Source organism: Urocitellus parryii, chromosome 8 (genome assembly GCF_045843805.1).
Source record: "Urocitellus parryii isolate mUroPar1 chromosome 8, mUroPar1.hap1, whole genome shotgun sequence".
NCBI classification, from domain to species: domain Eukaryota; kingdom Metazoa; phylum Chordata; class Mammalia; order Rodentia; family Sciuridae; genus Urocitellus; species Urocitellus parryii.
Window position 1 is genome coordinate 5,509,857 of NC_135538.1, and position 16,397 is coordinate 5,526,253.

Consider the following 16,397-nt stretch of genomic DNA (forward strand, 5'->3'; position numbering starts at 1 on the left):
AAATTTAAGTTTTATGTGCAAGGAACAAATAAATCTCAACACATGAAGCAAAATGTTAATGTACTAACTACTATAGCTCTGAAAGAAACTAAATGTCACTATGAGCTGAGTGACATACCATGGAGAAACTGAAATTTCAGTAGAAAAATTATGAAGACTTTGTTTTCATAATCTAACAGAGTATGCTTCAATACAGTTCACGTGATAATCATACCAACACCATGTAAACAGTACATAAATCAATGATATAAACCTGAGGTGGGGCGTTCACGTTGTTCACATTGTGAGGGTGCTGCTACACACATGACCACAGTTACACCTACTAAAGTGCAAAATATGCCTTCTTTCATTCAATGCCTAAGAAAACAATCTCATGTAAGAAGCAGGCTTATTGATACTCCATGACATCTTTTGAATACCTCCAAGATGACGGATGCACTTATCATTACCATTAATAACTTCAGGTGCCAGCTGGGAGAAAGGCTGACATTATGGCTTTCCAGCCTCTACGTCCTGAGAGGGGATTCAGCTGGTCTCCTTTTAGGCAGTAAATCAGGAGAGATAAATACATATCCTTACCAAGACTTTCACACCAATATGCAGGGTGGCTTTCAAAAATAGCCACATGCTGAACACAACCCAAATGTCCATCAAAGTGAGCAGTTAAACAAACTGCTATATCCACACAAATGGAATAAATTTAGCAGTAAAAAGGAATGAAACATTGACACTTGCATTGACATGGATGCATCTCAAAATAATTATGCTGACTGAAAATAAGCTGGGGGGAGTATACTCTGTATAGTTCGATTCATATACAATTCTATCATATTACAAATTCATCAGTAGTTACAGAAAGCAGGCCATTGGTGAACCAGGGATGGGGGAGAGAGGGAGTGTGAGCAGGTACAAGAAGACACAGGAAAGCTTCGGGGGACAGATGTGGCCATTGCCTTGACTGTTAGCACATCTTGGCTTCACAGTTGTATGTGTATGCCAACACTTACCACATTCCACACTTGTATACATGTAGCATACTGTTGATAACTCCACTAAGCTCTTTGAATAAAATTGTAGTTTAAGCATATTATTTACAGATTTGAAAAACCTGCATTAAAGTCTTTAAAATAAGCAATAGACAAAAGTGGTAGAACTGAAGGCATGTGGGCCTAGGCAGAGGTTGGGAGCTGGGAAGTTGGGACGAGCCAGGGTCTACACTTCACCTCTGAACTACCATGTGACCCAGCAATCCTGCTACTGGGTATATTCAAATAGTCATGTGGCACATAATGACATTTTGGTCAATAATTAACTACATATACGAAGGTGATACCATAAGACTATAATGGAGCTAAAAATTCCTATTGCCTAGTGACAACACAGGGAAATGCTTTACTTACATGTTTGTAGTGACGCTGGTATAAAGACACATACTGCACTGCCAGATGTATAAAGTATAGTATATTCAATTATATACAATATATAATATTTGATAATGATAATAAATAATGACATACTAGTTTTTACTGCACTATTAGAGTGTACTCCTTCTACTTATAAAAACAAAAATTTTTAAGCTCATTGTAAAACAGTATGCCATGTTATGCTGTCAGGAGCCTCATACATACATGTTTACTAAGTGCTGTGATTGCATGGAGAGGTCAGGTCTAGTGACTGACTCTATCAAATGTTCACACAATAATGAAATCACTCATGATGCATTTCTCAGGCTGTCTCTCAGTTGTTTAGCAAAGCATGACTGTATATCCAAAGGAAATGAAATTGGTATGTGGGAGAGATCTTCACCCCAATTCAGTGCAGTGTTAATCACAATAGCCAAGGTATGGAATCAAACTAAGTGTCCATCAATGGATGAATGGACAATGAAAATAATATACCAGCTTTAAAAAAGACAGAAGTCCTGTCATTATGACAACATGATAAACCTGAAGGATATGATGCTAGCACAGAAAAGTAAATACCATATGATCTCACTTATGTGTGGAATCTAAAAACATCAAACTCTCAGAAGCAGAGAATAGAATGATGGTTACCAGGGCTGGAAGATGAGGGAATTGGAGTGATGTTAGTCAAAGAATCCAAAATTTCAGTTAGAGAGGAGGAATAAGTTCTACTGTATAACATGGTAACTACAGTTAAAATATATTGTATTCTGAAAGATTGCTATGTGAGGCACTGGGTTCTATTCTCAGCACCACATATAAATGAATGAATAAAATAAAGTCCATCAACAATTTAAAAAATGCTAAGAGAGCAGATTTAAGTATTCTCAACATAGGTATGTGAAAAAAGTAAAAATATCAAACCTAATAAATTATCTTTTCCTGAATACAAATGTAGTATATATATTTATTAGTCTTCCTAAAGGAAAGGTTTTGTTTTGTTTCAGTTTATGGAAACATTGCTCTGTTCCTGTTGCCAAGAACCCCAGGAGAAAGGCCCCTTCCCAACAGAGAGCCAAACAGCAATTCCATCTCTCCATGTGACGTGGACTGAATGTTTGTGGATGCCCTAATCCCCCAATGCCATGTCATTTGGAGATGGGGCCTTTGGGATGTAATTAGGGTTAGATTGAGTTTTGGGATTGGGACCTTGAGATTTTAAAGAAAAAGATGTGTGTGTGGCGAGGGGTCCTCCATGAACACACAGGGGAGGAAGGCAATGAAAGGGGACTGTGAGAAGTCTGAGAAGCCTGGCTGTCAGCAAGTCAGAAAGACAGCCCTCACCAAGACCCAGATTTCTGGCACCTTGATCTTGGACTTTCAACCTCCTGAATTATAAAGAAATAAACATCTGTGTTCAGACCTCCAGGCCAGGGTGTTTTGTTACTGCAGTCCAAGTAAAGTGCTGTGGCACCACTCTGACAACAGTACCTGGTCTTGGTACCATTGGTAGAGGGGTTTGTGGTGGATCACTAGGAATGACTTTGCTCTCTGATCAATGAAAATGACATTGATAATTGAGAGTTGTTTTTCAAGCTAAATGCATCATAATTAGATTTTGTACAAGAATATAAAGATGATCTAGCATTAGAATGTCATCTATTAATAATTACTATATTGACATTAATAAATTGAAGAAGAAAAATCTTGTGATATCATATGATCATCTCAACAGATGCAGAAATGGTTTTTGATAAAATTCAATATAATTGCAATTTTAAAAATCCTTAGCATATTAAGAACAGAAAAGATTGCTATTGTTTCCTAAAACATCCTATATTATAGTTTAATACAGTTCTAATCAAACTCCAAAAATTTTTTCATGAAATCTTACAGCCTATCCTAAAATCTCTACAGATGATTAGAGTCCAAGAATATCAAAGAGGATATAAAGAAATTGGGAGGATTCATCCTACCAGACATAAAATGTGTAAAGCTATAAAAATTACAACAGTTGTTCAGAAATGGACAAATACACTGATGAGACAGAAAGAAATTCCCCAGTTACTAAGTGGATAGGAACTCCACACTTAAAGGATCAAATTGAAGTCTTGCCTCCCATCTTAAAAATAATTGGCATTTGAATAAGTATTATTGTACATGTGAATATTATAAGAATAAAGCATATAGATGAAAACTTAGAATAGCAGGATGAAGTATTTCCAAAGGTAGGCAAAAAAGGGAAAGAACATTATAAATAAAAATAACTAAAATTAAATTTAAAATTTCTATGCATCAAAAAATGCAAAATAATAGATAAAGGTGAGTCACAGATGGTGTATAGCCCATATCTGGAACATATCCACATCCAAAGTACATAAGTACACCTGTAAACCATAAGGCAAGAACAGTCAACCCAAAGGAGAAACAATAGGCAAGGCTATGAACAGGTACATTTCAGAGGAAATGAGGAAGGACCATGAAAAGAAGGGATGAGGCTGGGACTCAGTGGCAGAGCATCTGCCTAGTATGTGTGAGGCACTGGGATCCATCCTCAGCACCACATGAAAATAACCAAATAAAATAAAGGCATTCTCTCCATTTACAACTACAAAAATTTTTTTAAAAAAAGAACCTATGGGTGTGTCCACCAAAAACTAAAAAAAAAATAAATAAATAAATAAATAAATATAAAAAAAGAACCTATGGGAAAAAACCAATATACTAGTAATCAAGAGAAATGTAAAATTTAAATAAGATATTATTTTATACTTTTCAGGTTGCTCCAATTTTTAATTTGTTACCACCAAATTATGGTTTGAGAAACAAGGATTTAGGGAAGAAAGAATTCTTATTAGCCTTTGGTAACAATTCTTTGGAGAGAAATCTGATACATTCTATTAAAGTTGAAGTTACACCTTATTATTCAGCAATTCCAAATCTGGTGAACTTTGGCCTACATGCACAGGGAACCACATGCAAGAATGTTGTGATTCTGCAATGTAAAAACCCAACATTTCTCATTAAGAGAATTAATGAACATATTTGCTTTCCAAAGACAATGGAATAGGATACAGCAGGTAAACCATTTTCTACAAGTGATTCCATTGTAATGAGACATCCATTTCTGAAGAATGATCATTCTGCAAAATGGTTGATAGAAATAACAGAGTGTAAGGATAAAATAACGAAGCAAATAATGTCTAAGAAGCCCTAATAGTCCATGGAATTTTGTAACCAGAGCATTAATAATTCTAATAAAAATTAACTGTGAAGTTAAAATACTAAATTCCGACTATTAGAAATGAAGTACTGGAGTAAATACAGTAATCTACTTTTTGAAAAATGACAGAAGGGGAGAGAGAGAGATGGGGTTTGCCTCACATTAGGACTTGCAGGAACAAGTACACAGCAGAACCAGAGAGAGGAATCCGTGGTAAATGAGTGTTACACCTATCACTCTCTTTCACTTTGTGTCATGCTGCATCCTCCTATGTTAATATATTTTCATTCAGCTGCTGTTACTTTATGATTCAAACTAATAACAAAATGAAGAAAAGCATATATGAACTTCCTTTTATACTGAAAACATTTCCCTATTAATTAACACAACATGACCTAAGAGGCTGTAACTAGGTGAAAAGGTAACCTGAAGAACAAATTCTAAATTTCAATCCCCAGTCTGTCTGTCTGTCTGTCTGTCTATCTATCTATCTATCTATCATAAGGATGCAGGTATAGTCATTGTACATACTTGGAATGATATACACAAAACTCAGGATCCTACTTACCTCTGGGAATGGATGAATAGAGTAGGAATGAAATGACTTAGAATGGCTCATTTATTTCTTTATTTTTACTTAAAAGTATATGATATTATTATAAAAAGTATTGTTTATTAAACCTAGATGGTAAAAATATAGTTACTTACCATTTTCCATATTTGTACATTTACATTTTCAAAATGTGCATGTGATTAAAATAAAATACCTGAGATTTGAAGGAAACATTAGATTATAAAGACAGTGAGATGGCTGGATATAAAATAAATATAAAAATGCTTGTTAGAAAAACATATATGTATATATAAACATAGAGTGATAAACTATATTACCATGAAATACTATTATGATTGGTTTCTCAAGGTGATTTATAGGATAATTTTTGTCTCAAAATGAAGTTCAGCTTCACATACTATTAAAAGGTCAAATGTAAGATTAAATAGTTAAAAGTTAGAATTTAAAATGATAATTTTGGGTGTGCATTAACAGGAAGAATTACCTTAAACATATTACCAAGTTATAATAATTAAAATTGCATGACATTGGTTAAAAATTCTCAAATACTCCTGAGCATTTTGTAGAATTATGACACAAAAAGAATATGCAAAGCATATAGAACATTGCTTAATAAACGTCTTTGGAAAAATTAAAAGGTTATCTGAAAAATCGTTTTTTGAGACCTTCTCATCATACTATCTGCCCACATATTTTCAACCCTTAACTAAACACTAATTAAATCAATCTCAGACCAATAGAAAAAATTAAATATAAATCCTTCAGGATGGGCCCAGGACTCAGTGATTTTTTTTTTTTTTTTTTTTTTTTTGGTAGTGGGGATTGAACTCAGGGGCACTTGACTACTAAGCCACATCCCCAGCCCTATTTTGTATTTTATTTAGAGACAGGGTCTCACTGAGTTGCTTAGCGCCTCGCTGTTGCTGAGGCTGGCTTTGAACTTGCGATCCTCCTGCCTCCGCCTACAGAGTCAGAGAGTCACAGGGATTATAGACATGAGCCACAGTCTCCAACAAGACCCCCTGGTTTTTAAACTCCCCAGTTGATTCCAATTTGCAATCTGAAAACCAGAACCTTAGATGGTCCAAACCCACTCCTAATATTTACCATGAATGATTTCAGAGGTGCTTAGATCCTGACTCCCCACACTGGGAAGGAAGGCAGGTGGGCAGGAGGCAGGGTCTGGGTCTGTGGGCCACAGGAGGGAGGACAGGCACATTAAAGCACTGCAGGTGGGAGTACAAACAATTGTTATTGGAATCTAAAAATTCTTAAGATCTCTTACCCAGTGATTATACTTCAGAAATTATATTTCATGGAAATGCCCCAAAATGTAGAAAAATCTTTTCTATATAAAATATTCAACAGTGTGCATAATCACAAAAAACTGAGAACAGCTTGAGTGAAAGACTAAGTAAATCATGGCATATTCAGAATATAGTTTTAGTCTTTCAAATGCTGAGTTTGCAGTAAAACATGTAAAATATTAGCATTTTAGAGGAAATCTATAAAATTTCATATAAAGTATAATAATTATGCACAGCAGTACAAATATATAATCTCCACTAAGTAGGTATACTTTATAAATATTCTATAAAAATACACAATTTACACAATTTATGTACACAATGTTAAACATGTATATAATGAACAGAATTCACAACATAATTATTTTTGGCAAAGAAGGTGGAAAACAAAGACTGAGAACCTAATGACTGGAGCCTGGTCTCTGTGTCTCACCTTTTGCATACTCCCTAACTCCTCCCCTAAGTCCTCATGATCTGTCACATTATCCAAAAAAGACTGGCCCTCCAGGAGACCTTCCCAGACCTGGACCCTTTCAGGCCATGCAGCTCTGTGCTCTCATAACATCACACATTTCCTAGAGAGGAAATGTAACTTAGGACCCAGCAATTCCACTCCCAGATGTGTATCTCCACTAACTTTCTTAAATGGCAGTCATCTTGCTCCTATTATAAAGTGATCTGAGAACCAGAGCTAAAAAATACAAAATCTACACACTCCTGTAAGTTTTATGAATTCTATTTCGGAATTAAACTGGACCACCAAAAGCCCACATATGTGAATTACATCAATTTAATCTCATGCAAAATCCTATTCTCTGAGATACATTTTAATATTATGTACATGGCCCCCACTGAAATCTTTTATGGATGAAATCTGTAAGTGTATTTCTTGTAAGGAGTAAAATGTAGGTATGGTGTATTGCATGTATTTAAAATGCTACATGATCAATTTCTCTGAGAATTCAGAGTAGAAAAAGTTTCAATTCCCTATAAGGATGGCTAGACTTCTTCTTTTGTGATAATGAGAACTGTATAATGTTCCCCTTTCAGCATCAGATGCCAAGAAGCTCAGAATTAAATTTGAACATCGATCAATAAATATGCTGACCCTTATGAATGGCAAAATTGATTCTATTCTTTGGCCCAGGCTTTCTGCTTTAACTATATTTTATTTAATTATTTCACAATTATTTGTTCTATTTTGTTTCTGATCATTCCAATTTATTTTCAAAGTCTTGGGTTTTAATCTATATGTACTTCATTGTGAGTCAATTTAAATTGATTGAGGGACATATTTTAAAGAAATGCACAAATACATTTGGGATAATGACTTTCCCCCTACAGAGTGTACACTTGAAAAAGTGAGGAGATGAAAGTCACCACGGGGAATGGAGAGGCAACTCAGAGTGGGAAACTGTACTTGCAATAAGGTATTTGCCAAATGCTGCATACCATTCAGAATAAAATATGAAAAAAGGACCAGGAACCCATAAACAAAACAAGCCAAGAGAAAAAATGGTCCAAAAACTTGAAAAGACACTTCACGAAAGAGCATATTCAAATTACCAGCAGATATATGAAAGTTTTAACTTCATTAGTTTCAAGAAAAATCAATAATAAATCCACAGTAGATAATATTATATACCCACTAGAATACCTAAAGGCAAAATAAAGAAAATGCCAAGCAAGAGAGAGCAAGTAGCACTATCACAGAATTGGCAAAAGGTTAAATTTTAAAAATCAATTGGAGAAACAATTTTGATATATGTGCTAATGTCCAACATATGCATAACTTAGGACCCAGCAATTCCACTCCCAGGTGTATATCCTTGAACATTCATATATATGTTATCCAAGAACATAGAAGGGAATTTTCCTAGGAACACTATTTGTAACAGTTCTAAATTGGAAATCACACAAATATGCATTAAGAGAGGAATAAATAAATTGTGGTATATTCACACAAAAAAATAAATTTTCAGAATAAACATGAAGGATTTAGTTACAACTGCAATCATATGCAACAATGTGCACAAATCTCACAAACACAATTTTGGTGAAAGAAATCAGACACTAAAAGTTTACATACTTGAGGATTCCATATAAGTTAAGTAAAACATAGGACAAGGTAATGGTGGGGAGGAGATAGGATGAAGTCAACTTGGGGGTATTTGTGCATCAACTAGAAAGGGGATAACACAATTTTGTAGAGTGGATGACACTTCTCCATGTGTCAACTGGTGACCACAGTGTTTGGTTTAACATTCATATTAACATGCCCTTTCCTCATGCATATTGTAAATTAGCATCTAAAAAATTCTACAGATGACTGAGTTTTAAAAAATTTAGAAATCTAGGTTCTTTTCCTTGCTCTTTCATTTATCTGAGAGCTATATGTGCTAATAAAACGTTTAGTAGAAAAAGTAGTCTTCCCTGCTTTTTCATAGGATTGGTTGGAAAATACAAATGGAAGAGAGATGACTAAGCCCTAGCATATATTAAGGAATTAATATATAATACTAATTGATTTCTAATATGGCTAATTTAAAGTCGATTTCTTAAGTATAGAATATTCATTCACTACTTCATTTGACAAAAAAAAAAAAAAAAAAAAGCATACACTATGTGCCAGGATTATTTCCTGAGCTGGGGTGCAGCAGCTAGCAAAAGAGCAGAATTCCTGTCTATGAGAAGCTGACTCTTCAGTGGAGGAAAACACAGGTTCAATCCAATTAACACGAGTGTAAACTGTAAATTAAAGGAAGACAGGAGCAGGCCCCGGGGAGCCTGTGGGCTGAGATGTTAAACAGAGCAGGGAAGCCCTCACTGAGCAGCACAGCTTTGAAGAAAAGTCTGAAGCAGCAAGAGGTGGTGACATGTGTTTCAGGAAAAGGGAACTGGAAGGGCAAAGACAGAAAGCCTTGTGACCAGGGCATTAAGGAGCAACCAGGAAGCCACCGTTAATAGCATTGGACAAGTGAGGGAGAAATGTCTAATACACATAAAAAAGCAGAGGTGGCCAGATCACACAGGGCTTTCAAGGAGTGTAAGAAATTTAGGTTTTATTCTGAGTAAAATAAGTCAACTGAGGATTTTATAGATGAGGATGGTCATGATTTGGCTGAGTTCTAAAGGGACTTGCTGGTCTCAAATTGGCATCATTTTTTTTTTTTAAATTTCTAACTAAAGACAAAAATCAATTATAACAACAAGAAGGCAGGGGAGAATGAGATATGAAAAAGGGTAGAATTGCTTTTCTTCATTCAACAAACATTTATTGAGGACACTGTTTGGTTCTGGTTAAAATTTGAAAAATGTGTTAGATGTAGCTTCCTGTCCTCACAGGGAATTTACATGAAGGGATAAAACATGAGCCGAAACAGCCATAACACAAAATAGAAAAGAATAAATGAAGGATAACTTTCTGTCTTGGGTGACAGGCAGGAAGAATTAGGAAGTCTTCCTAGAGAAGCTGTCATTTTGCTGGACACAAGCTACACCTCTTGGCAACACGTTCTGTCTCTTACTGACTGCTAAACTACTAGCACTGGAACAGTGTTGAGCACTCGGTCAGTGGTTACAGATTTCGGTTCCCTAGTGATAGAATGAGTTTGTATATGAAGACATGCAGAGAGAAGGGCATTCAAGCAGAGGGCACAATGTAAGCAAAGTCACAAACACGAAGGACTCTACTTTATTTCCTAGGCTGAGATTGGCTGAATTAAATAATGGATAATCGGAGATGAAATTAAACTCAGAATAGGACTGGATCATAGAATGCTTTGCTGGTCCTGTGACAGTATCATTGTTTTGTTTTCTAAAAGAATTGGGGACCTCTAAAACTTTGAGTAGTGACATGAGCAGAACTTTGTACTGGAAAGATTGGTGACATAGTACTGATAATCAACTGGTGGGGGGAGGCTGGAGACCAGTTTGAATGAAAGCACACAAACCCAGACAAAAGATGATTAGGGACCCTGTCAGGTTGCTGCCACTCAGGCTATTTATTTTTCCTGTAATTATTTGTCTCTATCTTTTTCTTCACTAATGGCATAGCATAGCACTGGTGACAGAAACTTCTCATTATCCCCCAATGTCCTTCTTCATTTGCTACAGTAATAACACTTCAAGTCTGAGCTTAACACAGAGTTATCAGCCAGAAACTAATTTCCTAACCTCTCTTACAAACAGCTGTGGCCAGAAGACTAGGTTTTGGCAATGGATTTAAGGAGAAGTGATATAGCCAACTTCTGCAACATGCCCTCATAATGAAGCTGCTTCTCTCCAGTTTTTTCCTGGCTCATTCTTGCAGTTTACTGTTTTGCTCTCCTTCTGCCTAAAATAGGGTTTTCTCAACCCTCTTCCTAATGAGACATGAATGGGGACCTAGGAGATGCTTCAAAGATCAATCTTGGCTTTTTCCAAGAGGTAAAATATAGGGATATAGGACATAGAGACTGAGAGTATATACTTCAGTGGAAGAGCATGCATGAAGCCCTGGGTACAATCCAATTGAACATCATTCTCTGGTTTTTTTATATGTAACTTTGGCTCAGATATCATCCTACAGGATACAAAGCAAGGTATTATTTAGTTTCCATGCCCATGGACCAACCTCACAGGAACAAATAATCCAACCTTCTGGATTACCTACATTTTAAATTTACATGTGAGAGAAACAACTTCTATTTTGTTAAGGTATTATTATTTCATCTCTGGGAAAATAAACTATGAAATCATTAAATTATGAATCTCCTTTTACTCTTTATAGGTACACAATATAACAATAGGAATTTGAATATCATTCTCTGATTGCTGGGATTTCATAATTGTTTATTTTCATATAGAATTAAAAAAATTATGGAGATAAAATAACTACAATTGTCATTGAAATCTTAAAAACTTGCTGCTTATGTTCATTATTATTTTGTCAATAATTTTGAGTTCTCACACTCAGATTATGACTGTTTAAATAAGGGTCTTTGCTTGAACCCATCTGATCAGATTTGTTCATGACCAAGTCTGTGCACTCATGTTCCCACAGCACTCACAGAGACATCTCAAGTCTGCGTTCCCCTTAAGGAATAGTCCTACAGGTTCTGCAAGAAAGAGCATTGAAATGGTGGCTTAACTGATCAATTAGGGTCTGACAGAAGGAACTGAAGGTGAGCTCTAATGCAGGAAAAATGGTTGTGGGTATTGACTTTTGGAATGTGGGGTTTCAATTAAGAAAAACTGGATATTGGCAAATAAATTCTGAATAAAAATACACCTTTAGCAAGAGAGAAACACTTTAACTTTATAATGCTGGAAAGTTTACACTATTAAAAACAAAAATGGTGAAAATTAAATATTGGGTGAGAAAAAGAAACATCGTTTCCTCTACTACTGTGCAGTTTTTTTAATGAAAAGTATTGTCTTTCTTTTATCAAGACTTTAATTGTTGTTTTAGTAGGTCTACCTTAGAGCACTAAGGACAGAGGTTTTGTTTTGCCCATTCTAAATCCCTAGATCTATTATGAGAAAGTGGTGGGAAACAGAGACAGAGAGTTGTTGACTGAGTGACAAATGTTTGATTCTTAGAATTATTATTGATGTTAAACTAAGTTAAAATATTACATGCTGTTTTGGGGATTCCAATAGAAAAACAGGTATTGTCATTAAGAGATTTTCCTTAAAAATATGAAAAGATAAAGTAGTTTACCTCAAGTTAACCATTATTTAAAAGGCTGTTTCATAATCTTTCTTTTTTTAGTCTTGTAGGCATATTTATTATGTTTGGAAACAGTGCCGTACCTAATTTTGCAAAACTATGACCTCAAGTATAAGGCCATGTTAAAGAACTGACATGAGATAAGAATGAAACAAAGTATGACATTTAAAATGAATTTGGGATGTTAAAATATAACTGAAACCCACCAAAATTATAATCATAAGTATTGTGTAAAAGGAAAAAACTGAATGATTAACTTGAATACAAATGGTATTTTGTAGGCTGACAAATGTCTTCTTGATTCCCATGACATTTCATTCAAATGAAAATCTATGAGAAAGGGCTCCAATTATCACAGGAATTTTTAGTTTATTTTCAAGTATTTTAACTACTGCATATCAACTGACACCCAACCCCAAACTGAGAACACCATTTCGTGGAGCAACATTGTAATGTGACCTAAAAGTCTACAGGTAATCTGTTTCATTCATAAATTTTAAGGATGCAGTTTAGTAATGAAGTAATATTATGTCTGCAGCATGTAAGTAAAACAAATAGTGTGAAGCTGGAAAACAACACTACTCATTTAACAAAATGAATTGCCATACAATAAGTCAGGTCCTCCCAGGGTGTAAATTACACAAATCTAAAAGCTGCCTTTATTATTTAATGTCTCATTCCCAGACAGGTGCTAACTCAGTAGAAAGTCTGGTTTAGCATATCAAATTCAAAGCTATTAAACAAATAGGAAGGTTTTAAAAATTATCATTCATGGAGTTAAACCATTTGTGTGCATTTAATGTATTTTCCCCTAATGGTATTGAGCATACTTTATTTTTATTGCCACAAATAATAGAAATGAAATATGAATTGTATTAAAGGCCGAGATACTTGAACTAAAGCTTGCATTGTTTAAAATGCATTTAAAAGGCCTATCAGGATATAGGTTTCATATTAAGTTGCCTTTCAGTACTGTAACTGGCTGATACCATTTTGTAAGAATGATGTTAGAGCAAATTCTATTATATTCTACAATGTCCGAGGTGGGATAAATGTTTATTATTGTAGATTATTTAACTATGTAGAATATTATGTTCCCAGCTGTCTCAGAGCACATGTTAAGTTTTGCAAGAGTTTATGTTTTCTAAGAACTCTCCCTTCTATCAGGCCCTTTGCTAAGTAGGGCTAGTTGAGACTTCGTTAAGGTAAGGGTTCTTTCTTTGTGTAAATACTTAAGAGTAATTTGGGGTGGTCTAGAAGCCACAAGTTACCAGGAAGATGCTTGTAAATGGGCACGGTCCCTCAGCTGCCCAAGAGGCTTCCTAACCACCTAGCCGGACCTCCACACACTGGTGGGCACTGAAGAACTGGCATTTTTGGCAGCCTACCCAGGACATGGGCTGGGAGTCCACTGGAGGGCCAGCCACCCTCTACAACGTCGCGTCCCCTGCCAGGGAGCGAGTGCGTTCAATTGAGGAAGATCACTTACGACTGAGTTTTTCATCATGGCTTTGACTGTGAAGCCCTCAGAAACCAGGGAGTGAGGCTGGTGCACCGGGAGCGGCTGTTGTGCCAGCAGCTTGGTCCTCTTCGGCATCTTGTCTGGGCATTTGTTTAAGCTCAGGGTCTCTTTTTCTGCCACCATCTTCCTAGAAAATGTCTTGTTCTCATAAAAAAAAGTGTAGTAAAAGAATCAGAGGGTTTTACGGATGTGAGCGGGAGATCGGGGAAAAAACGTAAAAGGCGCGTTACTGGTAGAAATTCAGCCTCTCGAGGTGCCAGGTCGATCCAGGTGTTTGGCAGCACCTAGGTGAAGGGAGTTTGAGGGAGGGGAGGGGCAGGAAGAGGGCAGGACCGCGGCTAGTGCTGCAACAAGCTTCCAAAGGTTAGCCTCCCGGTTGCTAAGCGACTCGTCAACACTACGAGCCCGGAGCCGCGCCCCTCCGTGACGTACGTTTCCTGGGCCTGAAGGCGGAAAGGGTGGGGGCGTGAGGCGAAGCCACGCGACCAAACTACGACTCCCAGCAGGCACCGGGCCGCGGGCCGCCTGCGCGTGCGCACCGGGCGCCGGGCGCGGGGGCGGGGAGGCCTGGAGGACTTGAGCTGAGGGAAAGCCGCTGGTGGGAGGCGCGGGCGACGCCCGTGCGCGTGTGGCCCCCGGCTTGCCCGGCAGCCGCCACCTGCCCAGTGACCATGATAGGTACGTGGGTGCCTGCCAGGTACAGCCTCTCTGCGCCGACCCGCGCCCAGGCCGACCCGGAAACCTCGGGTGCCGGCCGGGGCCACCTGTCAGTGACAGGGCGCAAGTGTCGCGCCACCCTCCGCCCGCGCCGCCGGGCCGCTCCAGGGCCCATCTGGGCCAGCCTCGCTGGCCTGGTGGGATGTCCAGGAGCATAAGTGTGTGTGCAGTCCCCGCCCCGCCCCGCCGTGGCTCGACAGGGTTCCCAGGAAGACCACTTGCCAGGGAAGAGGTGCGCGCAGCCGCGCCCCCTGGGCTCTCGCAGCCCTGCACCGAGGGCCGCCCCAAATCGGTTCCCACTCCCACCTCCTGCCCCCGCGTTCCTTAAGGAGGCCTGGCGGCTGTCTGTCAGCTTAGGACAGATGGGGACCCACTGTCTTTAGGACTCTTTAAGGAAAAACTTAAGCATTAGACTGGGCATGATGGCTGGGTTCAAAAGAAATCCCTCCAGGTGGATTTAAATATCTTGCTCCCTGGGATCCTCCTTTTACATCTCTTCTTGAAGATATGAAATGTAAGAAATAATTGAGAGCAAAGATGAAATCTTTTGCACCTAGGTGCATTTTGCCTGTCAAACTTTGGAGGTAGGTGTAGAGAGTTATAAACACTGCGAAGTCTAAGATCAGCAAAGGTCTTCTTTTCCAGGGTTGTTAAGCCAAAACTTACTTTAGGAGCTATCCTCAAAAATTAGTGGAAATGGTGGTATGTGTAGAAAACAGCTGTGTGGGGAGTTCATTATTGCAGAGAGTTGCTCCAGATTATTTATTGTAAGTTTGGGGATCTTGCTTGCCTTTGATTGCAACATGCATTTTTGATATCAGGTGTTGTCTGTCCAGAAGAAAGATGAGGAGAGGTGGATGTTTATGCACAGAAAACCTTTTTTACATGTTTTTATTTTTGGAAGTAAGGCTCAAATATTAAACATTATACACATTTTTGGGAGAGTCATGCCAGTTAACTAACATGACCATTGCAGTTAATAGTAAAAAGCCTAAGGGTGTTGTCCAATTTTTCTTACTTTTCTAGTATGGTGTAACTTTTGGTGAATGACTTGAAATTAAATTATCAAATTAAGAAAAAATATACACTTTTATGAGTCATTTATTGAGCCTTTTATGTGACATTTACATGAGATTCACTCATAAGCACTAATATGAACTAAATCAGGGAACCAAGTAGAGGAATAAAATTCATGCTGGCAGTTTTTTACAGCAAAATGATAGTCTCTACCTTACTTTGAAGACAATTCCACACGTTTTATTTTAAATCTCTCTTAATCTAGTGCATGCATGATATTAAGAGAAGCACATTTATATAAAGAGGAATTAAGATATAGAAATCATCATTTAATTATAAATTATTATCTAATAGATTATTTTAGTAACAACTTTATTAGGATGAAATACATTTAGGCTGTTTTGTTTAGTTTTATCCAGAATTTTTCCAAGATGGAAGAAGTATGATATTTAGATTGAATGATTAGGCAAATTTATTACTGCTAAAAACATGGGAAATTTAAGGTAAGTTTTAAAAAATGTTCTTTCTCTTACTCCAGCTATTGTTTTATATATTGCATATAAGTATGTTTTACAACATAAATGATTAAATCTTCACCCCTCCCAAGAACAGTACATTCCATAAAAAAAGCATGTGGACAATGTGCAGCAGATTATTTTATTCAGCTAGTGGCATTGCCTCATTCTCTTGGTGGTCACACTTCAATAAAAATCTGAACTGCTAGTTTTGGACTTGGGTGTGTTGTATAGATAAATAAAAGTGAAAGTAAATGAAAGGAAGCCCTAGAGTGATGCATTTTATCTTTGTAACTAAACTTCTGGGCCAGGAAAGAAAGGCATGGTGGTCTTTACCCAGTGATCAGCTGAAGATCAAAATACACATGAATATTTATCTAAGGTTGTTTTTTTCTGTTAAGTGAAG

At 37.2% G+C, this 16,397-nt stretch overlaps 2 protein-coding genes across 2 annotated transcripts in view; one reads left to right on the forward strand and one right to left on the reverse strand.

The window, feature by feature from the left end:
• The window catches only part of Pacrg (parkin coregulated), a 469,717-nt gene extending 455,852 nt beyond the window's left edge, over window positions 1-13,865 (reverse strand). The window contains exon 1 of the mRNA XM_026393151.2: window positions 13,710-13,865. Within this exon, the coding sequence (XP_026248936.1) occupies window positions 13,710-13,865 (156 nt within the window). The remainder of the gene's footprint in view (window positions 1-13,709) is intronic.
• A 407-nt stretch (window positions 13,866-14,272) lies between these two features.
• The window catches only part of Prkn (parkin RBR E3 ubiquitin protein ligase), a 1,241,962-nt gene continuing 1,239,837 nt past the window's right edge, over window positions 14,273-16,397 (forward strand). Inside the window, exon 1 of the mRNA XM_026393149.2 lies at window positions 14,273-14,420. Coding sequence (XP_026248934.2) covers window positions 14,414-14,420 — 7 coding nt within the window. The 5' untranslated portion in view covers window positions 14,273-14,413. The remainder of the gene's footprint in view (window positions 14,421-16,397) is intronic.